The sequence below is a fragment of the Fukomys damarensis genome, unplaced genomic scaffold, assembly GCF_012274545.1.
Source record: "Fukomys damarensis isolate Sample0158 unplaced genomic scaffold, DMR_v1.0_HiC HiC_scaffold_16, whole genome shotgun sequence".
NCBI classification, from domain to species: Eukaryota; Metazoa; Chordata; class Mammalia; order Rodentia; family Bathyergidae; genus Fukomys; species Fukomys damarensis.
Window position 1 is genome coordinate 26,415,491 of NW_022900928.1, and position 26,429 is coordinate 26,441,919.

General features: G+C 44.5%; 2 protein-coding genes across 17 annotated transcripts in view; one reads left to right on the plus strand and one right to left on the minus strand.

The window, feature by feature from the left end:
* Atg16l2 (autophagy related 16 like 2) overlaps nucleotides 1-14,897 on the plus strand; it is a 22,303-nt gene extending 7,406 nt beyond the window's left edge. For 3 of the 13 annotated variants that reach the window (XM_033764201.1, XM_033764205.1, XM_033764204.1), the window contains 10 exons: nucleotides 656-718; nucleotides 1,314-1,422; nucleotides 1,852-1,957; nucleotides 2,661-2,731; nucleotides 3,097-3,168; nucleotides 3,285-3,790; nucleotides 4,468-4,617; nucleotides 4,804-4,851; nucleotides 4,979-5,054; nucleotides 5,335-5,883. In XM_033764201.1, coding sequence (XP_033620092.1) covers nucleotides 656-718; nucleotides 1,314-1,422; nucleotides 1,852-1,957; nucleotides 2,661-2,731; nucleotides 3,097-3,168; nucleotides 3,285-3,790; nucleotides 4,468-4,617; nucleotides 4,804-4,851; nucleotides 4,979-5,054; nucleotides 5,335-5,595 — 1,462 coding nt within the window. In that variant the 3' untranslated portion in view covers nucleotides 5,596-5,883. Of the gene's footprint in view, nucleotides 1-655; nucleotides 719-1,313; nucleotides 1,423-1,851; nucleotides 1,958-2,660; nucleotides 2,732-3,096; nucleotides 3,169-3,284; nucleotides 3,791-4,467; nucleotides 4,618-4,803; nucleotides 5,055-5,148; nucleotides 5,884-14,820 lie in introns of those variants that run through there. The other 10 variants (XM_033764206.1, XM_010603243.3, XM_010603235.3 and 7 more) reach the window with 10 other exon arrangements.
* Nucleotides 11,400-26,429, minus strand: part of Fchsd2 (FCH and double SH3 domains 2) — a 282,704-nt gene continuing 267,674 nt past the window's right edge. For all 4 annotated transcript variants that reach the window (XM_010603233.1, XM_010603234.1, XM_010603232.2 and 1 more), the window contains 7 exons: nucleotides 23,562-23,696; nucleotides 15,618-15,701; nucleotides 15,323-15,500; nucleotides 14,801-15,021; nucleotides 13,635-13,764; nucleotides 13,447-13,529; nucleotides 11,400-11,576 (listed from right to left, as the gene is read on the minus strand). In XM_010603233.1, the coding sequence (XP_010601535.1) occupies nucleotides 11,493-11,576; nucleotides 13,447-13,529; nucleotides 13,635-13,764; nucleotides 14,801-15,021; nucleotides 15,323-15,500; nucleotides 15,618-15,701; nucleotides 23,562-23,696 (915 nt within the window). In that variant the 3' untranslated portion in view covers nucleotides 11,400-11,492. The remainder of the gene's footprint in view (nucleotides 11,577-13,446; nucleotides 13,530-13,634; nucleotides 13,765-14,800; nucleotides 15,022-15,322; nucleotides 15,501-15,617; nucleotides 15,702-23,561; nucleotides 23,697-26,429) is intronic.

Here is a 26,429-nt window from a genome sequence, read left to right on the forward strand (position 1 = left end):
CCAGTCTGGATTTTTCTTTCTTTTTTTTTTTTTTTTGAGACAGGGTCTTATTATGTAGTTGAGACTGACCCGGAATTCACTATGTAGCCCAGGCTGGTCTCAGACTCACAGCGAGCGATCCTCCTGCCTTAGCCTCTTGAGTACTGGCATTACAGGTGTGCGCCACCAAGCCTGGCTGGAGTCTTTTCTCAGTCTTTCCTTGCAGGTCTCTGGTGTCCAGGCCCTGGGGCATGAAGGAATCTTGGGGAGGGGCATGAGACACTAGGGGCAAGATGGGCCCCAATGGGCCAAGATATCATGACTCACCCCTCTTAGGCATTTCTAGGGTCACTTAGTAAGCCTAGGCTTTCCTTCCCCACTGGCCCCAGCCCAGTCACCCACGAGGCTTTGTTAGTGCACCCCTGGGGGGCGGGTGAGGCAGTCCTTACTATCATGATGGAGTCTTAGGAGCCTTTCATTGCCCAGGCCCTCCCTCCCTCCTTCTTCCTGAGTTAGTCCGGGGCATTATGCTCCTGGTTTTCAGGAAATCAAGTTCTTATTCCATGTTTAAGAGGTTATGAGCCTCCTGGTTTCCAGTGAAGTGTAGGGAGTGAATGAATGCTGGGTGTATACCCACTGGCTGTCCCTCAGCACATCTCTCTCGGTTCTGCCCCAGGTCTGCCTCGGCCACCTCTCTGACACTGTCCCGCTGTGTGGATGTGGTGAAGGGACTGCTGGAGTAAGTGTGTGTGCATATGTGCGTGAAGGGGCTGGGCCTTTTGGAGCCCCGTGGCAGACTTCCTAAGTCCAGGCTTGTCTGTGTATGTGCCTCAGTTTGTCTATGCATATGGTGCCTGTCTGTGTGTGAGTCCATTGGGCCCCAGAGTCAGGATCTGGGTGTATGGCCTCATTTCCAACCCTTCCCAGCTATCTTCCGACTCACAAGGCTCTCCCTTCACCCAAGATCTTCACAGGGACCCAAGAACTCCAGCCTGAGTCTGGATGGGAACTCTTACTCAGTTGGGAAACTGAGGCTCAGAATGTCACAGATTTGTTCAGTCACAGAGCCAAGCAGTGACAAGGCAGAGACTGAAATCCCAGCTCTGAGATTTCCTTGCATCCACCAGTGCTGCCCAGTCCTGGGCCTGTCTCTGTGTACTGCCCCCATCCCCCATCCCCACAGGTGTCAAGCTGGCTTGGGGAATATGCTCACTGTGGCCTGATGCTGTTCTGTTACCCGCTGTGTTTGCTTCCTGTTGTTGCTGCCTCTGGGGATCTTGAAGCCCCCATCTCAGAAACCTTGCTGAATGCCCTTCTGACCCTCACCTCTGCAGTTTTAAGAAGAGGAGAGGTCACTCAATTGGAGGTGTCCCTGAGCATCGATACCAAAGCATCCCTGTGTGTGTGGCAGCCCAGCTTCCTTCCCAGGCTCTGGATGTTCTAGTAAGGAAAGAGCTGGGCCTCATTTGTGGGGTGCTAGTATGGGAGTACAGGCACTGGGGTGGGCTGGGGAAGCAAGGCTGGTCCCTCAGTGGGGGCAGACGTTTGCCTTTACACCCAAATGGTAGGACTGCTCGGGGTTTACAGTGAGGGCACAGACAGGAGCGGGAGACAGGAGGTTGGGAGAGTAGGTGGCTCAACAGCAGAGTGTGGGGATGGCACAGGGGAGGCTGCTGCAGGGTCCAGGCAAGGTGTGGAGAGCTGCTTGGGCCAAGTTTGAGGCAAAGTTAAGGCAGAGATGGGGCCTGTGGGTGGGGTTACCAAGCCAGTAGTAGGCTGGTGGGTGTCCACAGGCACACATGAGGGCTTGTAAGCAGGCACAAAGAGGTGTGTATGGGAAGGCCAAGGCACCAACCTGCCCTTGCCCCACAGGATGCCCATCTTTCTGAGGTCATTGCCGTTCGTTTTGGCCCTAACAGCAACCTCCTGGCCACTGGCGGGGCTGACCGCCTCATCCACCTCTGGAATGTTGTGGGAGGTAAGGTTCCCTCCCTGCAGGCCAGCCAGTGCTTTCCCTGCATGCATCCTCGGCTGACTCCAGGTGGGCCATGGTCTTGGACCTCTTTGTGTTGCCCCACTGGGAACACTCCTGTGGATAGTGGCTAGAGAACCTCTTGGTAAGAATGGGACCCTGGGTCACTGTGCTGAAGAAGGGGAGAGGCTCTCTGCTCCTGGGTTCCAGACCTGCAGGGGAGGGCTGATCTCCGGTGGTCCCTGCCAGAGGAGGGGGGATTCCCTACATGAGGTCCTATAGGGACGGGGCTTTGACGAGCAAGTACCTGGGTCCATCAGGCCATCTCCTCACTTGCGCTCCTTGTAGTCAGAGATGAGACAGAGCCTGTCCACAAGGTCCCAAGCTTTGTGCTTTGTATGGGCATGTGTCAGGTACTCATTTAGCTCCTGGAGGCTTCCTAGGAGACGCAGGTCTCTAGCTGGCCCAGCTTTGCTTATGGTGTGACATAGGGACAGTCCCTTCTCTCTGGTCCTTTGCATGATGAGCTGCCTCCTGCGATCCACTGCCGCCAGCAGTCATGGGAGTTGCAGCCTCCTGCCCAGGTTCCAGGACAGCCAGTGATTCTGTGTGCTGTGGAGGAAATGACTGATCTTCCCACTCTATCCCGGTTCCTCTATTTCATGAACGTAGTGACCTCATGTTACTACTCCCATCCTGTTGCCCCCAGGACGCCTGGAGGCCAACCAGACCCTCGAGGGAGCTGGTGGCAGCATCACCAGTGTGGACATGGACCCCTCGGTGAGAGGACTTTGCCCCATAGACATGAGATATTTTCCCCAATCTCCATGTCAGGCAGATGGGGCTCTGGAGCCAGGGTAAATATTGTGGTTATCCTAGAACTGGGCCCTTGAGCTCTTCCCTGGCCTAAGATTCCCTGCTTTTTTTTTGTTTGTTTTTTTTGCGGTGCCGGGGATCGAACTCAGGACCTTGTGCTTGCTGGCAGGTGTGGCACCACTGAGCTAAATCCCCAGCCCTTCCCTGCCTGTCTTGGTGACTTGGGTCTCGGGAAGCTCTGAAGCAGCCCCTAGCCCAGCTCTCTGGCCTGAGGGTTGCTGCTCTGGCCAGGCCCAGGCTCAGGATCCCTCTCACCCTCATTTCTCTAGGGCTCCCAGGTTTTAGCAGCTACTTACAACCAGGCTGCCCAGCTCTGGAAGGTGGGAGAGGCACATTCCAAGGTGAGACCTGACTGGGGAGGAAGGCAGCCTAGGAGTCAAGGGTCACACCTCTGGATTTGGGGGGGTCTGTTATGGGGTCTTGGGCACGCCCTTGATCCATACCTGCGATGGAGCAGGAGACACTGTCTGGACACAAGGACAAGGTGACAGCTGCCAAATTCAAGCTAACAATGCACCAGGCAGTGACTGGGAGTCGAGACCGCACAGTGAAGGAGTGGGACCTTGGACGCGCCTACTGTGAGGCCCAGCCCCACCTCCCCTGCCCACCAGCCAGCAGCCCCCGGATGCAAGGGACCTCACCCTGTTCTCTGGGATTCATAGGCATTTGGAGTGAAGCCTTCCTTAGGCTCTTTCTCCCCCTGCTGCTCTCTGCCTTGGGCTTTGGGCTGATGAAGAAGAGGTGGAGTGAGACCTGGGGGAAAGTCTTGGGAGGACACTGCCCCTTCTGGGTCTTCATGTCCTCACCACATGGGCTTGACAACCTTGAGCGTCTGTACTCTGCCCTTTGGCCCCCAGGTTCCAGGACCATCAATGCCCTTTCCTACTGTAATGACGTGGTATGTGGGGACCACATCATCATTAGTGGCCACAATGACCAGAAGATCCGGTTCTGGGACAGCAGGTGACAGGGCTGGCTGTGGGTGGGTATTCGAGGCCTGGGGACAGGGTCTTGGAATTCTTGTTCCTTTCTCTGGCCATGGCAGGAAGGGTCATGGAGGCACCTCAGGGAAATGAGGCTGCTGGGCCAGCTGGTGGCCTCTGCTCGGCATGGCCCTTTGAAGGGTCAGCCTACCCTTCCAGGAGCTGTGCCACTTTCTTAGTGGCTCTTGGTCCAGCACTGGAGTCTGCCTTTACAATCAAGATGGATGAGCACTTTTTCTTATTTTGCTATCAGTTTTTAATCAAGAGGAAAAATTTAGTTTTTTAAACCGAAGAGCCTGGCACTGGATATGAACCATTTACAAAAGCAGAGTGAGAGCCAATGCTGGGCCTGTGCAGGCTTATAGTCTGGTCTGCAGCCCCTGCCCTGAGAAGCTCTTCTCTGTAATGTTTTCATTGCTTTCCTTTTAGTGCGTATTTCAGTGACTCCAGGGTTACCAGGGCCCTGGCTCTCAACTCAAAAAGTCTACTGAAATTCCTCACTGGAGGCAGCTGGCTTCAGCGGGTGGCCTCAGCCCCAGAGAGCCAGGCCCTGGGGTGCCACTGGATTTTGTTAGCTGGCAAAGTGGCTGCAGACAGCCACTCTCTGTCAGGCCAAGGGGAGCTCTTCTTCACCCCTGTCTCTGGGATGTTCTTCAGGGGACCCTGCTGCACCCAGGTTATCCCTGTGCAGGGCAGGGTCACCTCCCTGAGCCTCAGCAATGACCAGCTGCATCTGCTCAGCTGTTCCCGTGACGACACACTCAAGGTCATTGATCTGCGCGTCAGCAATGTCCGCCAGGTGTTCAGGTACCTGCTGATCCTCTGGCTTTTGCTGGGGCAGCCAGACTTTTCCTGTACAAGGCTCTCTGGGGGCCTCCCTGGAGCTCCCTCCTGAGGTACCCAACTTTTGACAGAGGCGGCTCTGGGAGCTCCTGGCCTGGGGGCAGGGCTGATGGGGATCTCCTTTCTGATCCTGGCCCCATCTGTCCTCAGGGCCGATGGCTTCAAGTGTGGTTCTGACTGGACCAAAGCTGTGTTCAGGTGTGTCTATGAGAGCATGCCTGTGCTGAGTGTGCCCTGTCTGGCTCTTGTGTGTCCTCACCTCTTAGTCCATTTCTCTCGCTCTGCTGTGGCCACTGTAGCCCTGACAGACGCTATGCACTGGCAGGCTCCTGGGATGGAGCCCTGTACATCTGGGACGTAGATACCGGGAGACTGGAAAGCACCCTTCAGGGGCCCCACTGGTGAGCACAGCCTCCCTGCTTCCTGCCCTGCCCCAAGGCCTGCCCAACTGAAGCCAGGTTCTGACATGAACCCAAACCTTTCGTCCCACCAAAGCCCTTCACAGGTCACAATGAGCCCATCCACATGAATTGGGCCATCCTTACCACAGCCCAGTGAACTCATTTTACAGATGAGGAAATGGGCTCAGAAAGGGGCCTCAAACTGCCCAGGCCCAGCAGGGAGGGGCATAGCCTGGCTGCAGACCTTGTTGCCCCTGAAGCCTGCCCTCCCTTTTCTCAGTGCTGCTGTCAACGCCGTGGCCTGGTCCTGCTCCGGGAGCCACGTGGTGAGCGTGGACCAGGGCAGGAAGGTGGTACTCTGGCACTAGAGTGTGCCACGACTCCCCTGCCTGGGCTGCAGTGCTGGTCTGAAACCGAAGTCAAACAGCTTCCCTCTGCTCCACTGGGCTCCAGAGCCTTGTGGGTGGGTGGCCGCCAGACATATGGGCAAGAAGGCCTGGCAGGACCTGGCCTGTTTCAAAGTAGGGGTTTGGGAAATTAGTTAAAAAAAATCTTTGTCTCCCCCCTCTCCCAAAAGTGGAAAGAACTGTATCTAAACTGTGTCTGTTTGCTTCTTTGCAGCATTCTGGGTACAAGGAGACCTTTGGGCTTGGGATTGGGGTCCTCTTCCTCCTGCCTGGGGAGATGGGCACTATTCCTATCTAACCATGAGAATAGCATGAAGAGGGGCCCAGAGGCAGCAAAAAGCAGCAGCTCTTGGGGATGGGGATGTGACCCTTGGTCCAATCTGGTCACAAGGCCAAAGCAACACCATGGGCCTCCTGCTCAGGTACCCTGGATAGACTAAGGCTGTAGACAGAGCAGGGGTGGCATCCCAGAGGGGTCCCAGTGGAAAGGGTCTAATACGCCAGAGTGATGTCAGGATATTTGGTATACTGGGCCTGCCAGTAAACCAAGCCCCTGTTCCTCCAGAGGCAGAGCTCAGGGTAGAGGAGGGCAACCTAGTCTAGGCCTGGGGCTTCCCTTACATTTTTAGTCCACACAGTGACCCCAAGTACGAGGGCCCACAGGGCAGAGTCTGGCATCCCACTTTCTTCAGCAGCCTAGAGCTGGGCACAAGCCTGTGGAGGCAGATGAGTATTGATCAAAGAGCAAATCTAACTGGGTGTCGTGGCTCATGCTTATAATCCCAGTGCTCTGGGAGGCTGAGGCAGGAGGATCACAGGTTTGGTTCCAGCCTGGGCAACTTAGCAACTTAGTGAGACCCTGTCTCAAAATCTAAAAAAGGAGGGGCTGGATATTTAGTTTAGTGGTGCCACCGCCTGCCTTACAAGCGCAAAGTCCTGAGTTCTATCCTGTTATCCACCCCCCCAAAAAAAAGTTTTTAAAAAAGGGACTGGGGACGTAGGTCAGTGTGAAGGCTCTGAGTTCCATCCCCATTAGTGCCTCCCCCGCACCAAAAAAACCAAAAGCTACATCCCGGTGGTTCCCAGCTCACCCATCCCTCCAGGACTGGCAGGCAGTCCCCTGAGCTCTGGATGACAGGTCCTGGTGCCCGGTGCCTGTCATTCCCCCGCATGTTACCTCTGACCCTCACAGCCATGGAGCCTGGGGCTGCTGTGCCTGAAGTTCCTCTTCATCCCTGATGCCACTACAGGGCAGCTTTTGGATGTCTGTTTCCTCCCTGTCCCACTCCTCCCTCCTGCCTTTGCCTGAGCCAGAGTGACTTCCTAAGGTATCATGGCTGATCCTTTGAAGTTTCTCTGCTGCCTTCAGAAAAACTTCAGCTAGAAATTCGAAGCCCTTTAGATGCCATTCCTGGCCTGCATCTTCATTTGCTTTTCATTCTAAATGTGTCATACCCGTGCTTTTCTCTCTGTCCAGAATGTTCTTGTCCCTCTCACTTGCAATTCAGATTCGTCCTTAAGGCTGCTGTCACTAAGGGGCCTTCCCTCACTTGCCAGGCTGGGCGGAGGCCTCCGTTTTGCTCTCTTTGGTATCTATCCCTCTCCGTTTTAAGTCAGGGAGTTCTTTATAAAGGCCTGGGCAGAAACAGAGTATTCCCTGGGATCAGGCCTGGCCTAATGAAACCTTAGGAAATTTCTTAAGTGATCAATTTTCTTATTCAGGGATACAACAAGTTAACAGTCTACAGTTTCAAAAGCCTACACCAAACTAAGCTGCTCCCTTCAGCCCTGCTCTAGGCCCCCTGCCCTAGCTCCCAGTGGCCACCAGGGGTCATCAGTGGCTTCATTTTTGCCCAGACGCTTCACAGCCCTCTAGGAATCAGGGTCTGGAAAGACCAAAGTTCCTAGTCACCATTACTAAGAATTTAGGATGTGTAGCCTTGCTTTGCACTTCTTACTTGTCCCAACGACTATGTGATCTAGCTGTCATGTTTACAGATGAGAAAAACAAGGCTCAGACATTAAGTGACTCAAGATCAAACAGCTAATGACATAGGGAGACTGTGACTGCACTACACTTTTTTAAACAAAATGTCCAGACTTCAGGATCCCAGTTGGGCAGGGGTGAAAGGCCCTCCCCCGTGGTGTGAGGTGTTGGGGTGTGTGTGATTCCTGCTTTGTGTCTAACATGGCTTCCCTTCCTGCATCTTCTCTGTCCCTCCATTCTGGCCCCTGAACATTGAAGCTTAGCTTCTCTTGAAGTGAGGACATGCAGAGACACAGGAGTGAAGGACACTTGAATCCTGGGAGGCTGTTATTGGCTACACCACAGGCATAAGTTCCTCAATGTATGTGGTTCTGTTGTACCTCACAGGGTGGTTATGAGACTGCTTAGATGACCCAGAAGAGGTGCCCAGGAAATAATGTGACTCACTCCCTGGAACAGTGACTCCTCCACTCCCTGCATTCTTCCCTTCCACTTCTGACCACACAGCTTCTGGGTTGCAGCTGCCTTCTCTCAGGGAGCACATCCTATTTTCCTGTGTGTTTAGGAGAAGCAGGTCTGGAAGGTGAGAGGCTGAAGCTTTCCAGGGAGTGAGGTGGGCTGGAGGAAGAGATGCCAACACCCTACAGGGGATGTGCTCAAAGCAGGGTGCCCTCCTTCTGTTTTTTTTTCTTTCTCGGTATGGGGGATTGAACTCAGGACCTTGTGGCACCACTGAGCTATATCCTGGGCCCTTCCTTTTGGTCTTTTTAGCAGAAGGGCCTAGTGCTAGCAGTTGTGCCAAGCTGTTGAGAGTAAGTGCTCAGGATCCTGATGCTCAAATGCCAAAGGGCTGCAACTTTGGGTCTTTAGTAGAAAATTGGAATGACTTTACCTTTGCTGTATACATGAACTGAGGCCTAGAGAAGGCAGGAGCTTAGGGTTACCCAACAGAATGAGGAAAGGACCCAAGCCTCTTATTCTCTTTGGCAAGAACTGGACTTAGGTTCTGCTGAGGGGCTAGCCTGTTTTTGGGAGGACCAGTTCTAGGTTCTGCTCCCAGTCCAGTGTCTTGAGAAATCTTGGGCAAGTCACAGTGGCCGGGCTTCTTGTGTTGTGAGTGACCAGAGTAGACTGGGGTGTCTATCTCAGAGTGGAGCATAAGGGTTGGTCTGTTTCAGTGGAGGAGTCCACTCACTTGAATTTTCTTTTAAATTTCTTACCATCTCAAGAAGTCCATGTATTCTTAAGTCTGTTCTCAAATATGTGACCTGTTGTGTTCTCACTCTATCTTGGAATAATTGAACTGATCCAGAATGAGAGGTGAAAACAAACTGTTTTCACAAGCATAATGCCTAAAATGTCATAGTTTTATGCACAGAAAAAAATGTTTGTGAGAATACATACTACACATTCCTAGCTCCAAGAAACAGGAGAGTTGGAGGGAGCCTGCTCCCAACAGGTTAAACCTGGTCCTTAGTTTAGCTGGTTGGAAGCCAGAGAGACTCCGCCTGTACCAGGACTCCTTTATCCATCCCTGAGGCCAAAGAAATTTCTTTTCACATAGTTTACCCTCAGGGTAGAGAGTTGAGAGAACAGGCAACCAGAATAACCACTTCCTGGAAGGGGCAGTCACACCCTCTGAGGGGACATCTGTGACCCTTCTCTTACCTCCAGCAGCAGAATATGAGCTCCCTCCCCAGCACACTGTCTGCCCCTTCATTCCGCAGGTCTCACAGCACTGGTCTCATGTATGGACCTGTCTTTTTTCCCCACTGGGCAAGACCTGTGAAGGCAGAGACCATTACTTACTTATTTCCCTCTCTGGTATCCAGGATATCACACCTGGCACACAGGGACTGTGTCCCTCAGATGGATTTACTTTTTTCTCTCTATGGAATAAGTGATTTAAGGAGGGCCTAGGAGTATGTATCTTTAGCAAAAGCATGGTCTTTTTGGAAAAGCCTATTCACCCAAATCTTTTTATAAGGACACTTAGAAAACTTAATTCCATTTTTTTATTATTCAACATTTTATACATAATAAATACAAACTTTTTACAGCCACTGTAAAGAAAGCGCATGTGCACAGAGGCTCCCTCTGAGCCCTGCCCTGTGCGTGTGACACTGGGATATATGTTCTGAAGAAGGGGTTATTTTTTTTTTAAAGGAGGCATATTTTTACAACTGTTTTTTTTTTAAATAAAATTAGCAGCTCTTCCAAAATATCTTTTAAAATATAACAAAAGATTTGAAATAACTCCGAGGTTGTGGAAAACTCAAATGCAAGGACAATTTGGCTAGCTAGACAGAATACATGATGGGTTGCAAGAACTGCTCTATTTAATAAGCACTTGAGAGATTTATAACATGTCAGAAACTTCTAAAATCTTTTAGAAAACATCCTTTTATTTTGTTTTTTAAACTTAAGAATAAGTTTGATAAACAGAAAAAGACCTCATATAGATCAACAGGTTAAGAAATGCCAAAAAACACAAAACCAAAATCATTGAGAAGATTCAACAAGGACTACTGTCACTTAAGTGATCAAATGACTAACTAAAAATTTCATTAGCTCTTGGTCAAAAATCCCACAGGGACATTTGGCAAATATTTCAAATTTTAAAAATTCTTATTTTGAAAGCATAATGCAACTTTTTGGATTAAACTCTGAAAATCTGATTTCTTTTTTTTATACCAGGAATCAAACTGCTTGCCAGGCAGGCACTGTGCCACTGAGCTACATTCCCAGCCCCTGAAAATCTGATTTCTTAACAAATATTTTAAAATCAGCTGGCAAAAATACCTTGGTCCATATGTAACACATCCCCTACCTTCCATGGGGTGAACAGCCAGAGCTCCACTCTGGGCCCTGCTGCTATGGTGTGGAGAAGCCCCCTTACCAATCAGGGACACACATAGCTTCTGTTTTTCCCTGTTAGCCTGCATTTGTGCAAGCTGTGCATCCTTTAGTCCTTTCTCACAGGCAGCCACTTTCCTCCATGGGCTCACAGGGTCCTCCTCCAAAGGAAACGTCAGGGCACCAGGACCTCTGAGAGCTGCATATTCCATGAGTGACAGCTGGTCCGCACTAGCCACAATCTGGCTGTTTGGGCCAGTGTGCTGGCTTGGGAATGAAATAATTCTAGGGGCCTCCCTAGTAGAGAAGCTCAATGATGCAGACATGTATCCTCAATTTACTAGACATTCATGTTCTAAGGGTATTGGCCAGAAAAGTATATGCTGTAAAAACTAAGATGAGAACTACCCAAAGATGAAGAGAACATTAAACTGGCTCACTTCAGATCTGGAAGCTCCTTTTCTGCATTAGCCATAGCCTCCTTTCTATTAGTCTATGTGCTGGGCAAGATGTGGCTATTAGTTCAGCCCCTCCAGGTTAGGCCCACTAATACTAAATGAATGGCATAAATATTCAGACAAAGGACATTGTTATTTTAAACCTGTTAGTTGTAGAAGAGACGTGTATTAATGTAATTGGTGCTAAATTCAGGGCAGTCCATTTTTTTCTCAGTAAGGGTTCACTTTTAGTCTGGGGATAAACTTCGGGGAGGAGCCAGCCTCTCCTGATCCCTCTTTCTGTTTCCTTTTGGAGCCAGCATGATCTGATTAATACTTAATCAGATGAGCAAAAGCCACTTGGAGAAAGATGAGATTCTGCCGCATCCTCATGGCCACAGTAATATACTGTATGAGTGCACATGATTAGTAATTCTGTGACTGTGCCCTGGGATGAAGCCTGGTTTTCAGTCTCACATAAAAATGGACCACTGTTAGGCATGAGGGCTGCTCCCCTGTGCTGAGGCCCACTAGAATTTGTGCTATGGTATGAGAGATGACATAGAAAATAACAAAAAAAGGCACAAAATATTCAAAATGTGGCAAAAGTCCACCAGGCCACCCAGTCACAAAGAATCCTCCTTGGTTATTCTCTGTTCAAGAGTCATCATGCAAAGGTGCCTAAAAAACAAGACTGGCCAAACTCCAAGCCTGGCCTTGATTGTAGCTGTAATGGAGGGCAAATCCATCCTCACACCAGTGTGATCTCCACATCTTCCATCTTCTCTGCTGGTCTACGGTGGTTCTGTGTAGGCGGAGGGGGAGCTGCTCGGACCTGAGCAAGAAACAGTAACATGGGCTGTCAGTTAGCATCCTGGCAGGGCCTGGAATGTCTGCAAACCCTAACCACGCCTTTATGAAGGGCATGGGCACCCAGCACTTTCCATCTAGGATTCACTGTTCCCTGAAAAGCAGGTGTGGTACTAGATGACACTGCAAACCCACAAATCAGGTTGCTGCCTAGGCTGAAAGCCTTGTGGGCCCAAGAGTCACAGCAGTTTTAAAATCCTCAAAGTCAAGGCCTGGAGTTGACAGTAAGAGGGAAATGTTTAGAGAATTGAAAATCATGTCAGCTTATCTTAGGAGAAGAGTTGAAAGAGAGAAGGTTGATGAGGCAGGATGGGGTTAAGATGTGAAGGACAGCCAGGCATGGTGGCGCACACCTGTAATCCCAGCACTCGGGAGGCTGAGGCAGGAGGATCGCTGTGACTTTAGACCAGCCTGGGCTACATAGTGAGTGAGTTCCAGGAGAGTTTCAACTACATAGTGAGACCCTGTCTCAAAAAAAACAAAACAAAACTTCTCTGAGATAAACCTGGCAGGATCTGGAATTGACTATTTGTGGGGTTGGCTAGGGAGGTGCCAGGAATGTTCCAGAGAACTGGTAGAATGTTGGTTCCACTCATCAAGAAAGGCAACAGAGATGAAGGAGTGTGTCTAAATGATTTTTGCTGATTTTTGGGGTCTGGGACATATAAGATATGATGAGCATGAGTCTGAAGCTCAGGGAAGAAACAAAAATCTGGAAGTTGTTGGTACTTAAATGGTTCTCACAGCCACGGGAGTAGATATGTTAACCTGGGAAGAATGCATTCACTGACTTCAATAAAAACAGTCCTGGAGGGCTGGGAATTTAGCGCAGTAGTGCCGCCGCCTGACTCGCAAGTGCAAGGTCCTGAGTTTGATCCCTGGTACCAAAACAACAACAACAACAACGACAACAACAAAACAGTCCTGGGCAGAACAATGAGAAGTATCAGCAGAGATGGATAGAAGCAAAGAAGCCTGCAAAGGTCCATGAAAGGGGCCAGACAGGTGGAAAGCAAGCCAGAAGAGCCACGTAGAGCAAGTACATTAGTTTCTCTCCTTTCTCACTCTTAGCCACCAGCTCATGTTACCACTGCCTTCTGCTTGGACCACTGCTCCAGGGTCCTAATGGTTCCCTGTGTCCATTCTGCTAGCCTCCATCACTCTCCACTTAGCAGCCATAGCAGTGATTTAAAATGCAGTAACACTGTTCTTAACTAACACCCAACAAGGCACTCAGGCACATCTATTGAGTGAATGAAGCCAGTGGTTCAAAGCATGATATCAAATGCTGATATGGGGTTAAGGAAAATAAATATGCAAAGCTTCCCTTGGATAAGTAGTGTGAAAACTATAACCTTGGAGTGTAGTCTGAGGTAAAGTTGAGACAGCAGGAGAGTGAAGAGTGAACAAAAGTAACCACTTACATATTCTCCCAGAAAACAAATTCTTTGAGGCCAAGAAATATGTAATTTCATTTCATTGTCCCTCTTGCAGACAAATATAGGTGTGAAAAATAGTTTCTTACTGCTTGATAAAAGAATTGCTTCTATTTCACAATTACACTACTTTATGTTCAGAGAATTTGTTAGAATTTGAATACACTTACAAAGGTATCATCTTGTGTGCTCTTACCATGGCTGAGTGAGAAAGTTCCAATAGACTAAATGTTCCAAGTGAGCTGACTTCATAGCCTTTCAGTAGCTCATTTTACCTTCCCAACCCCTTCACCCTTTTTGGCAGAATCAGTAACATCACAAGGGTATGGGAACACATTAATTTCTCACTCTCCATTTGGAAGAACTATGCAGTCCATAACTGCTGAACAGGAGACTTACAGGTCGCAGTTTGCCATATGAGGTTTCAGGAGTCTGCCTGGATGCCTGTGAGAATCCCGGGGATTCAGCATGAAGGTTGTTTTCTAAGGGAGAGAACATACAATTATTTGTGCTGTTAAGCAATAAAATCGCTGTCGTGCTTTCTGAAGTGAAAATACATTTAGACTTCCCTGAGGACCCTTACTTACCTTGTGCTGAAGGAGATCGGGGGAAGAACTGGGAGCTCCTCTTATCTGGGCTAGGGTAAGGGCTGCTGGGAGGCTGGTCATACAACGGCAGTGGAGGCAGGGAAACGTGCGGCTTTGGGGAAGGAGAGATCTGTAGCAAGGGAGTCAAAGTTACCAAGTGCCCTTGGCCTCAAGAAGGAGAGCTGGGTGCTTCTTTGGGCTCAGCACATATTCCTCTCTGGAGCTAGGTTATAACTGTTAAAACTTGTCAGCCACATTAGAAGCAAATGGGCTTAAAATAAGCATCCCAAACCCCGTTTGTGTAATACCTAACATTTTCCCTTCACAGATCTCATATGCTACTGATTTAAATTTATCTCACATAGTGATCAAGTCAAACCATTCTCTGAGACTCCACTGAAAATATAACAAATTAGCCCATTCAGTAGACCCAGTGAAGAACAAAATGAAAACAAGTTGTGTTTTCCTGTATCTTAAAATAAAATAACTGGCTGAACTTGTGACTTTGCTAGGTTTTGTATGTAATGATTACCATGCAAACAAGATCAGCAAGCATGTTCCTTTTACTGCTACCTTCAAGTTCTGCGGTGATAGATTCCCAGAGTGACTGAATTAGGGATTTCCTATAAAGTCAAGTTGCCTATGATGACCAAAGGATAGAGCCACCTGAGTGTGGGACAGGGGCCCTGGCAGGATCTGGGTTGGGCAAGGGGGCTCTGATAGGGAGAGAAGGAACCAGCTAAGAGTTGCACTACATAAACGAATCACAGAGAATACATTTCCTATCTGGTTTACTCCATTCTCTCCACTAAACCCATCTTTCATATGTTACATACAATTTAGCATTTTGGTTAATGGATTCAGAAAACAGAATATGGGAGTCTTGGGGTGTAGTACGGCTACATTCCATAAGGGCCTCCCAAGTCTTTCTCTGGTGTCTCAAATTCAGTTTCATAGATGCCTGTCAACCAGAATTGGAATGGAGAGAGTGAGGCAGACAGATTACAGTCCATTTTTTCAAAAAGTGGAACTAGGGATTAAACTAGGCAAGTACTCTATCACTGAGCTACATCCCAACCTGAGAGTCCATTTTTGCCTGGATCAAGAAACTTGTTAGTAATTTTTTCTAATTATGTTGTAATTCAACTTTCTTCTCTCTTACGTACCTGAATCTCTTTCATCCAAGGAGTGTCACCATTTTCTGAGGCTGAAAGTTCTTCCACTAGCACCGATGGGAAAACTCCAATCCGCCCATTAAACTCCCCTTCCCAGAAGCCATCGTCATCTTGGTTTTCTTTGTTCAAGATACGGATGATTGCTCCCTCAGGAAAAGATAACTCATCATCTGTCTGGCCTTCATAATCATAAAGTGCTTTCACAAAACAGACTAGAGGGCAAGAGAGAAACAAATCTGGTAAGAACGTTTACAGCTAGACTGCTTGTGTACCCACCCCTAGGTTCACATGACAACTCAAAGACCATCACATGGGATAGGAGTAAAGCTGTAATGTTTTTACTCACTGAAAATCAACTTTAGGGTTCTACTGCACAGGACGAATGTGACCAAATACAGGAAAATCATATAGGATAGAAATAAAGTGCTTTTTAACCTACTGATGGCTTACTCCCGGGTAATACAGCTTAGGTCAAATGTGACCAAGTAAAGAGTGCCTTGTTTCAGTCTTTACCACTGGCATCTCCGTTGAGGCTGCCTGAAACGAGCTCTGCTTCCGTAGAATTGCTGGATGTATGTGACCGACTGTCCAAAGCTGCCAAGGACTGCAGCATGCTTAGTAAGCTGTTCGAAGTGGGAAACTGTAGGTACTTTTCTGGCACATAACCCACTTGGCCAACTTTATTTCGAGCCTGGTGAAAGACATGTGACAAAAAGGTTTGCATACACAATTTGAACAGGGAATAACAAGAACCAAAAGAAACTCCTAAAATGTCACAAGAAGGGGTGATATGAGCAAAGGAATATACCTTTACCCAGTCTTCCATATCTCCATCTTCAATCACTTCTAACACCTCATGTTCCTCAATGGTCAACTCATCTGGTTGAGAAGCCTGCAATGTAGGATGGTCATGGACAAAATTATAAAGGTTAGATAAAGAGCAGATGTGAGTTGGCCGTAACAAAAACCAGGGATCAAATTTTGAAATGATTTTGAGAAACAAAAGCTTTAATGCTGTAAAACTATCATAATGAGATGAAGTTTTACTGTAATGAAACTAAACAAAATAAAACCACAACAGAAACTGGATTCTCAAGAGAAAGTCAGGTTCAGTGAAGAGAGCACCACACTAGAAGGAGTGGATCTGGGTTAGAGCTCCAGCTTATGTACGTATTAGTAAGTTACTCAACCTGATGCCTCCGTTTCTTCAAAATGACAATCCTGCCATTTTCTGGAGAATGGAAGAATCAAAATGGGATGAGTAAGCACAGAACCATGATGAATTGGGAAGCACAGGCAGAGGAGAAGGCATGGAAATGAAACTGCTACAAGAGAGCTACCATGGAGGTCATGCTGTAGAAATAAAAAGAACCATGTATGTGAATTGGATGGTAGTTTGAGCAGTGCCTACACCTGATCTGCAATTGCTATAAAACATTGACTAAAAGAGGAAAATTGTGCAAAAGGAATGGCTGAGATCAGTCAAGGTCTGGATTATGCTTCAACTCCAGTGTGGAGCCTGGGCTGTTTCCCCTTGGATGCTTCTCTACAAGCTGTATTTTATTACTCTGACAGCACCAGTCACCAGATTTGAGAAAACTCTTTTGTAGCTCCGCAGAGCTTTGCTTCTTGAAGAGCCCTGCCTGTCACATGCACCAGGCAGGGGTTTGCTGGCATCTTCTGGCTCTCTAGTAAATAGCCTTACAATTTTTCTGTAAGTCCTAAGGTCAATTAAAACTATCGCCTGAAACCATAGTTTTTCTTTTTGTTTGTTTTTTTGAGACAGGGTTGCCAATGTACTTCAGGCTGGCCTTGAACTCACTATGAGGCCCAGGCTGGTCTCGAACTCATGGCCTCCTGAGTGCTGGGATCACAGGCATGCACCACCATTCCTAGTGAAACCACAGTTTTTAAAATCTCAACTGTGAAAGTGTAAAACATCTCCCAATTATACAAGCAAAAAGGAAGGCAAGAAAGTAAGTCACTTCCTAAGACCCATTTGTTACTTTGTGAACAGTGAAACATTTCATCAAAACTCAGACTCTGGATGTTTCCCTAGCTCCTTGAGATAATAAAGTACTGTATTGAAAACTAATGACCAAGACCAACCAGAGATCAAACTTTAAGTAAATTACCTCTGATCTAAATACATGAGGGAAGAACACCACTCTTTATATAGCTTTTCCAATGGAATTTCTTTGCTGCTCTTTAACCACACTGCCTTGAACCAGCAAAATGCATCCTTGTAACAAAGATATATTCCTCATTGCATGCCAAGACTTACAGGTATCAAAACAACTAGAATTTAATGTGTGTTGAGAACAAAGAAGGAGGGAGAGAGCACCTTTTGATATGTTGCTGCCTTGTGAGAAAGTCACAAGAGGCCCATGTATACTGTATACGTTGTTCAACAGAAACAGGAACCAGTGTGATTGTGCTGTCCCCCTGCACTGATGACCATTCTCCCACTAAACAAGGCTGACCTTTACATGGCAATCAAAACGTACAGAATTGGTCCCTGGGCCTTGAGGTGCTTTGGACCAGCACATTCTTCCCTGTTCACTGAAGACACCAAGCTCTTTTTTGCCTCTATGATTCTACTGGGCTTTTCCTTTGTCTGTCATGCTCTGCTCTGTCCTTCCTATATGATGGGTAAGTCAGATGATTGTGGTCTAAGTCCGGCTTCAGTCTGTTTTTATGGGCAAGCAACTATATGCTTTTGATTCTGCTTTCTTTTCTTTTATTTCCTACAAGAATGTAAACTCTATGAAGGTAGAGATTTTTATTCGTTTTGATCAGTGCTTCAAGATTCTAGAGTCTGGAAAAGAGCACAGGCCTACAAAAGATGAGTTGTTTGATAATATCTTCCTTATAGACCAAATGTTTAATAGATATTAGGAAATGGGAATAAAATGTTCAAGTGAGAAGGGGAACAAGGGAGGGGAGGGATAAGAAAAAAAGAATAGAAGGAAAAAATGGAAACAAAGCTTTTGTAAATAATGGGGGAAGCGGGGTCAAAGGGAGGGGAAGTGGGAAAAAGAAGCAAGATATATCAGGTATAGGTACAGATTCCCTATGGTGAATGTTATTATTATGTATATCTGATATGTATCAAAAGTTTTGCTTAAAAAACAATCTTCCCTATAGGGTTATTGAAGAGATTAGGAATGAAGAAACAGTGCCATTATTGTTATTCAGGATTTCTGGATCAGCTCATATATTTCCCCAGACCATCTATTATAAGCTAGTTGCTTCCACTTGGCTTTGTACATCTCTATCACACTGACTATGGTGGCATTCTAGTTGTTCTGTGGGCTCCCCATTGGAATAACTTACTGAAGGCAGGGACTATTTCTTCTCACATATCCCAGTAACAGACACCAAATGGTCAGTAAATGGCTATTAAATATACACATTTTAACCTAATATACACATCTCCTACCTCCTACTATCTGATGACAGAATCTATTGCTATCTCCATTTCTCCAAATTTTCTGTATCTTCATTTATTTATTTACTTTTGGTTTTTTGAGACAGGGTCTCACTATGTAGTTCAGACTACTCTGAAACTCACTGTGTAGCCCAGGCTGGTCTCGAACTCGCAGTGATCCTCCTGCCTCAGCCTCGTGGCGGTTTTTTTGTTTTGTTTTGTTTTTTTTTTGGTTCCATATCTTCTTTTAAAGCAATACGATTTTCCAAATTACAAAAGTAATACAGGTACATTGTATGAAAAAATACATGATTGAGATCTGAAGGTACATGCAATTTGGTATTCTTTAAAATCTGTCATTGTTTCTTCCTATATAAAAATTCTTAGTAATGTAAATTTGAATATATGTAACTATATTATATGTTGTGGTTTATGAATGGTTGATTTATTTTCTTGGATTGCTAACTTCAAGATATTATAGAGTAGTAAGTAGTAGGATGATTTTTTTTTTTTTGCAGTACTAAGGAACAAATTCAGGGGCCTCACTCATATTTGATAAGTGCTTTACCTACCACTGAACTAAATTCCCATCCCCGAAAAAATGTTTTGTGTCTAAATCATTGTCTATATTTTGGTTCCTTTACTTAGAGTGGATACTAATAGGATTAAAATCTATAAACATTTTTAAGGCTTCTAAATCTAACCATTAAATATAGTTTTCCTTACTCTCATCAGATCTAGGCTTTCTTTGTTAGTCTAGACCAGTGGTGGTAACTCCACAGCATGCATGTTACAGTAGGCTGGTTGTATCACTGAAAGTCTAAAAGGTTTGCCATCACTGGTAGACCACAGGATTCATGCTAAGGGTTAAAGTCAATCTCTGCTTTTTTTTTGAGACAGTTTCTCTCTATGCTGCCCAGGGTGGCCTCCAACTCCTGGCTCAAGTGATTCTCTCTCCTCAGCCTCCTGGGTAGTTTGGACTATAGGGGTATGCCACAGTGCCCAGCTAATCTCTCCTTATTCTCATCTGTTCTGCAAAATATGTCTACCAGGTGTGTCCAATCTGTGATCCATGGGCTACCTGTTCTCTTTACACTTGATCTTAGCCAAAAGGCCAAATTGCCTGTCCTCTTAAAATTTTTTTTTTGTCTTTGTTTTTTGAGACAGGGTCTCACTATATACTGTAGTTCAGGCTGGACTTGCACTCACTACATAGCCCAGGCTGGCCTTGAACTCATGACTATCCTTTGCCTCAGCCTCCTGAGTGCTAGGATTATACATGTGTGTAAATGTTACAATAAAAGTATGAAAAAAAGGAACTTTTGTTACTTACATATATTATCTGAGTTATATATTTTATATGTGGCCTAAAACAACAACTCTTCACTTAGTGAGGCCCAGGCAAGCTAAAAATTTGGACACATCTGGCTTTATACCATGACCAGGTTACCTTCATTTTTTGTTATTGTTTTGTTTTGAGACAAGGTCTTGCTATGTAGTTCAGGCAGGTCCTGAACTCACTACATATCCCCTCCCAGGCCGAGTTTGAACTCATGGCAATCCTCCTGGGTGCTGGGATTGCAGAGGTGCACCACCATGCCCAGCAAAGGGTTACCTTCTTAAAAGTCCAATTTGTTTTTAGGACACCCAGTGGCTCTTCCAAGCCAGGATAAAAACAAACTTATAAGCCTGGTATACCAGGCCTTTTACTGTCTGGGAACAAACACTTTCAAATCTGTTCCTCTATCCCCACTCTGGGTTCCCACAGCACTGAATGTAACCTGTCCTAAACACCTCACCTTGTCATCTCACTGGTATCTGGGGTTCTTTGCTTACAAGGCTTCTTCTCCTCCCTACCCACTCATTGTATCTAGAAAGATCTTATTTATAATCTTATTTAAATGCTACCTCATCTGTAAAATTCCTCCCAGCTATTGCAGGTAGAATTAGTGACTTTACCTTTATTATGAATCTTTTAATTTATTTTTGGTACCAGAGATAGAACTCAGGACCTTGCACTTGACAGGCAGGCATGGCACCACTGAGCTACATCCCCAGCCACCTTTACTATAAATGTTTTCATATGTTATTTTTTTCAGATTAATATTTATCCACTCCAAGATGATCCATTCCAGGAAGGCAGGGGTAATGTCATGTTCATTCTTACTTCCCAAAAGTTATCACATATTGGACACATATTGGTTGAATGATTGACTACATAGATTTTTATGGTCTAGTTAACCACAGGGACATGTCTGGGATATGCCAACAGAGGGAATATTGAATGAATGTGAGCTGTTTAAAATCATGATGCTTTCAGGGATCTTCAGTGGGAAGCCAGACAAAGAAATTTGAAAAAAAGTAAGATTAAGTTTGGCTGGTAGAAACAACTATATAGTTATGTGCGGCATAACATTTGGTCAGACACTTAGGGCTCTCCATTTAAAGGCATTAAAAAAATTTTTTTTGGTAGTGGGGATCGAAGTTGGGTCCTTGCACTTCCGAGGCAGTGGTGGAACAACTGAGCTAAATCTCCAGCCCCTAAAGGCATTAAATTTTAATTCTAGAACTTTTAAGTAAATATAACAATGAGAAGTGACATCAGAAAAAATTCTCAATCCTAGTCTTACAATATCCTATACAACATTATCAAGTTTCTCAAGAAAAGATTTCAAATTTTAAGAAGATTATCAAAACAATGTACACTGGAACACAATTTCTAAGCCTTTTAGAAAATAAGAAATATTATGAATTTAAATAAGATAAAATTAAAATTAAAGCCTGGGAACCACTGATACTGAGGAGTAAATACTACCAACTTTTGGCTATAGATGGTGGGGGAGTGAGGCTGTATGATGATTATCTCTTAGCATTTATTTGTAATCTATTAGCATTATCCTTTCCTACTGCTGTCTCCATCCAAATGGGAGCCAGAGAATGATTCATTTATTCCTGTTTTCCTTGTATGACTAATTTATTCATTCCACAATTATTCATTGACTACTGTGCACCAGGAATTGTTCCAGGTGCTCAGTACACACAGAAGATGTCCAGAAACATAAGGCTTTTGTTTTCATGGACCTTCAGTAGCAGCCAAAGAAATATGAAAACAAGCTGGGGATTTATTTAGCTCAGTGGTTCTGGTGGCTGCTTCTCAAGCACAAGGACCGGAGTTCGATCCCCAGTACCAAAAACAAAAACAAAAACAAAAACAAAAAAAACAGGTAAGATTAAGTTTGGCTAGTACCAGTAATAAGGACTAAACAGTCATGAACTGCATAATGACATTTGGTCAACAATGGATCACATGCATACGCAGTGGTTCCATAAGATTATGACGGAGATGAAAAATTCCTATACCCTAATGATAACCTAATGAAGCTATTGCCATCTGGACATTTTAGCATAACACATCATTCACATGTTTGTAAAAATTGCTGTCTGCTGTGCTGTAAAATTATAGCAATACGATTATGCACAGTATATAGTACTTGATAATGATAATAACTATGGTGTTAAGTTTATGTATTTACTATACTACATTTTTATCATTATTTTAGCATGCACTCCTTCTATTTATTAAAAAAAAATTTAAAAAAATCCCCCAAGCCAGCCTAGTTACCTGTAGGGGTTGGAGATTTAGCTCAGTGGTACAGCACCTGCCTTGCAAGTGCAAGGTCCTGAGTTCGATCTCCAGTGTAAACCAAACCAAACTAATCCAATCCAGCTTATTAAAAAAAGTTTAGGGCTGAGGATTTAGCTCAGTGGTTCTGCCACCTGCCTCATAAGCGCAAGGACCAGAGTTTGATTCCTGGTACAAAAAAAAAAAAAAAAGTTTACTAAAGTATGCTGGTTGACAGCAGCCTTGTACATTTCACGTTTTCCCCATCTCTTGATTGAATGTATTATTTTCTCTTGTGTTTAATTTCATCCTGTATTTTGTTCATAATGGCCTGAAGAACAAAATACACTATACCATATGGCTCAGATGTGTAGTAGGCTGTGCCATCTAGATTTGTGTAAGCTTATTCTGTGATGACAAAATCACTCAACAGCATTTTTCATTGTTAGGTGACACATTGCTGTTCAATAAATAAAAGAGGGCACTAAGGTAGAGAGTTGTGACTGAAGAATTGGTTATATGCTGGCTGGGGTAATCTTAGGAGGCATATTTGAGCAGGATTGATGAAGAGAAGTGGCAAGCAATCAGGATTTAGAGAAACAGTTCTAGGTAGAGGGACAGCAAATGCAAAGACGTGCAGTCAGGCAGGAGTCTGGTGCTTCTGCAACCTGAGAAGCAGCCAGAGTGGCTAACATGTTGAGTGGGTGAGGTGGGAGAACAATCTGACATGAAGCCAGGGACTACAGCCAGATCAGGCTGGACTATAATATCCCAAGGAAGAGTCTGCATTTTTTTTTTCTGCATGTGATGGAAAGCTGAAAAAGAGATTTAGCAAAAGGAATAAAATCATCTCATTTATTCATCAAAGAAAATTGTGGCTGTAAAGGAGAAAATGGACTATTGAGAGGCGAGTTATGAAAGAGGGAGAATGATCATGAAGGTACCCTTCTATTTTTATACTCATCAAAACAATGGTCCAGACTGTGATGGAAGCAAGAGAGATGATGAAAAGGGAATGGATTCAGGATGTTTCAGGGTGGCTTTACTATGATTGGCGGATGGATCAGACAGGAGAATGAGACAAAGAGAGCTGGGGAAAGGAAACTCAATTCATTTTATACTGAGTATAATGTTACTGGAAAAGCAGGGTATGGGTGAGAGAGATTAAGAAGTAATATATGAAACCAGGTTTGGAAATTCTGACATCTGTTTAGCCAGAATCCTACTTAATGTGGAGAGCAAGGGTTTTATTAGAATGAAGTAAGGCAAAGTTTTAAAAACTGATCTGTTAAACAATTTTCCTTTGATATCAATTTTGGGAATCATCCTAATGCCAAATTGGCAATTGAGACAAAAGGTAAGAGTTCTATCTACTGAAAATTTACAGAATCCCAAGTACTGTGATGTATGCTTTGCTATAAGAGTATTATCTCATTTAATCTTCACAGTGACCCTACAATACTGTCCCTACACTACAGATATGGAAACTGAGGCTCACAGAGACTAAGGGACTAGTGCAAGGTCATGAAGCTTACAAGCAGAAGAGACAAGATTTTAACTCTAGCAGTCTGATGTCAGAGCCCGAACTCTTCACCATTATGTTGTGCTGCCTCTGATACATAGCACAAGCATTAGAAGGTAGGTAGATACAGTTACTTAGAGTTGCCACAATTTAAGCAATAGGTTAGAGAAATACAAACCTTATAGGAATAAACAACTTTGCAGGTGAGGGGATAATTTCTTAAGGTGCCAGAAGGGCTGGAACTGCTGTCATCAAAAACATCCATGTTGTCTTCAAACTCTTCTCCTTCTTCTCTCTCGGTATCTGCATTAAGCTAGGAAAAATTAGAAGCCATTGGCTAGTTTGCTTACTTTAAGAAGATGGCTGAAAACAGGAAATACACTTAAACCACGATTGTTTCAAAATGTCAATTTGCCTGTTTAACTGCCCTAGATATGATTACTTATTCTCATATTTTTCATGTTATGAAGGGACAGACATTAATAAAAAGTAAAATGTCTTTCAAATATATAAGAAATAATTTCAGTGTCCTTTCAGTTTTAACTGTTAAATATTGTCAAAACCCTCTTACATTTTTAACTTATCACATTAGGAAACATTAAAAATGTTCTACCAAGGATGTGAAGAAACAGGCTTTCATCTATGGCTGGCAGAAATGTTAATTCATACATCACTTTGGGAAAATAACCTTCCTAAAAATAAAACAAGTAGTTGACCTAGTAATTCTAGTTTGTGACTCCATCATGGAGAAATGAAAGGATATAAGACTATATTCTAAGATGCTTAGCAACACTGTCTGTAGTGGCAAAAGCCTGGACACAACCCATGAAAAGATGAATGTTTTAATGAAGTATGCTTTATCCATATTACAGATACATATATATTTTTCGTTGTTGTGTTTTGTTTTTTGAGACAGGTCACTATATAATTCAGGCTGGCTTTGAAATCACTATGTAGTCCAGGCTGGCTTCAAACTCACAATGATCCTCCTGCCTCAGACTCCTGAGTGCTGAGATTATAGGCATGCACCCACCACGCCCAGCACAGATAAACAACACTCATTAAAAATAAGGAAGACCAGAAATAAATCCTCACATATATAGTTAATTTATTTTCAACAAGGGTGGTAAGATCATTTGCTGCTGTTTTCCTAATAAAATTCCACAGAATTATAGGGAGATCCTGAAGAATAAACAATACTTTTTTCCCAGCTGCATTTGTTCCCACTTTTTCCAAGACCTTGAAATATTTTCATCTACAACTATTACTGAAAATTCTTCACAGCTGAGTGAGGTAATCTTGTCCTTACCTTAATCATGTACAGTCAGTGAAGTCAGTGGCAAAAGAGGCTCAGATCCTGAATTTATTTGTTTTACTGAGACAGGGTCTATGTAGTCCACATTGGCCTTGAACTTGCTAGGCATCCCAGTCTGGCCTTGATCTTGTGATTCTTGCCTCAGTATCCCAAGGGTTAAGATTATAGGAGTGTACGACCATGTCTGACAGATCTTGATTTTTATTTATTTTTTAATTTTTTTTGGTACCGGGGATCAAACTTGGGTCCTTGCACTTGCAAGGCAGGCCGCAGAACCACTGTGCTAAATCCCCACCCCCAGATCTTGATTTTTAAAATTTCAGACTTATGAACCTACTGCTTTCCAACAGAATATTGTATCATATAAAAGGATCATATTCTAGAATCTGCCATAAAACTAACTTTAAATATGTTTTTATATACTTAGAAAACCTTGCCCTCTTAATCTAGGAAGGGTTACAGATGCTAAAAAAATGTGGATTGAACAAGTTTCTAAAAATATGTATGGAATGTTGACATGTATTGTACTCTGGCCCTGGGAATCAATCCAAAACATGTTATCTTGGTAATACTGGTTGATACTATACATTCTTTTCTCTATTTTCCTATTTTGAGTTCATTTATTGACTCAAAGTAAGGAATAAAAACCTGCAGTAACAGTGATAGTGGTTGCTGCCATAGGCTTCTGAACTGCTCCAGCAGGTTTCCAAAGCAGGTAATCTCAGAATAATTTCTTTCTTTTCCCTTTTCTAACCTCTTTACTTGTTACAATATTTTCTCAACCCAGCATTTCTATAATCACATTCTTCCTCTATCTTTACAATTGCTCTCTCAACTCTTTTTCTTCCTGTCACTTGACAGAACTTCAAGCAAAATGATTCTCTGTAGCTGTACTAATATTTTTCCTTCCTTAGATGTTGTAAAATGCTTACTCTTACTGTAAAGCAGATAAGAACAATCTTCTTGAGTTAGTTTTACTGAGAAGCCACGTTCTTATACTCAGCAAAAACAAAAAAACAAAACAAACCAATGGGTGTCAGACTTGTGGCACTGTCACAAGTAGTGGGCCCAGGGATCTGGCAGACTTGGGCATGAGTGCTGACTATGCCATTTACTTGTGTAATCCTGGGCATGCTATTTAACTTCTCAACTTCAATTACCTTTCTAGTGAAGAAAATTACTTCTTCACAGGGTTATTATAAAAATTAAATGAGGTAATGTCATGGTTTGTATCTCAATGTCCCCCCAAAGCATCAGGTACTCATATGTGGGCCTTGTGGAAGGTGGCTAGATCATGGGTGTGTGAGACTGGATTAAGGGTGTACGATAACTTTATTAGCCTACTGACTGGGTTAGCTTAGTTCTGGGTGCAGATAATAGTTCTGGGTGAACCTATTGGGTGTGGGCGGCACTAACCAATAGGTTTGCAGCTTAAACAGAATAAAAAGGAAAAGGAAGGCTCAATGCTGACTGCTTCCCTCCTGCCTTGCCATGGACTGTTTCTTCTCTTCCATGCTCCCCTGCCATGCTGCACTGCCTTAGAGCCAGCTGACTATGGACTAAAACCTCTACAGACTGTGAACTAAAACAAACTTTTCCTTCTTTAACTTTCGGGTGTTTGGTATTTTGTCCCAGTGACCAGAAAGTAACTAGGACAGTGATATAGTTAAGATCCCTAATAAATATTTGGTATATAGGAGACTTAATAAATCATTAGCTTTTGTTCTTTTT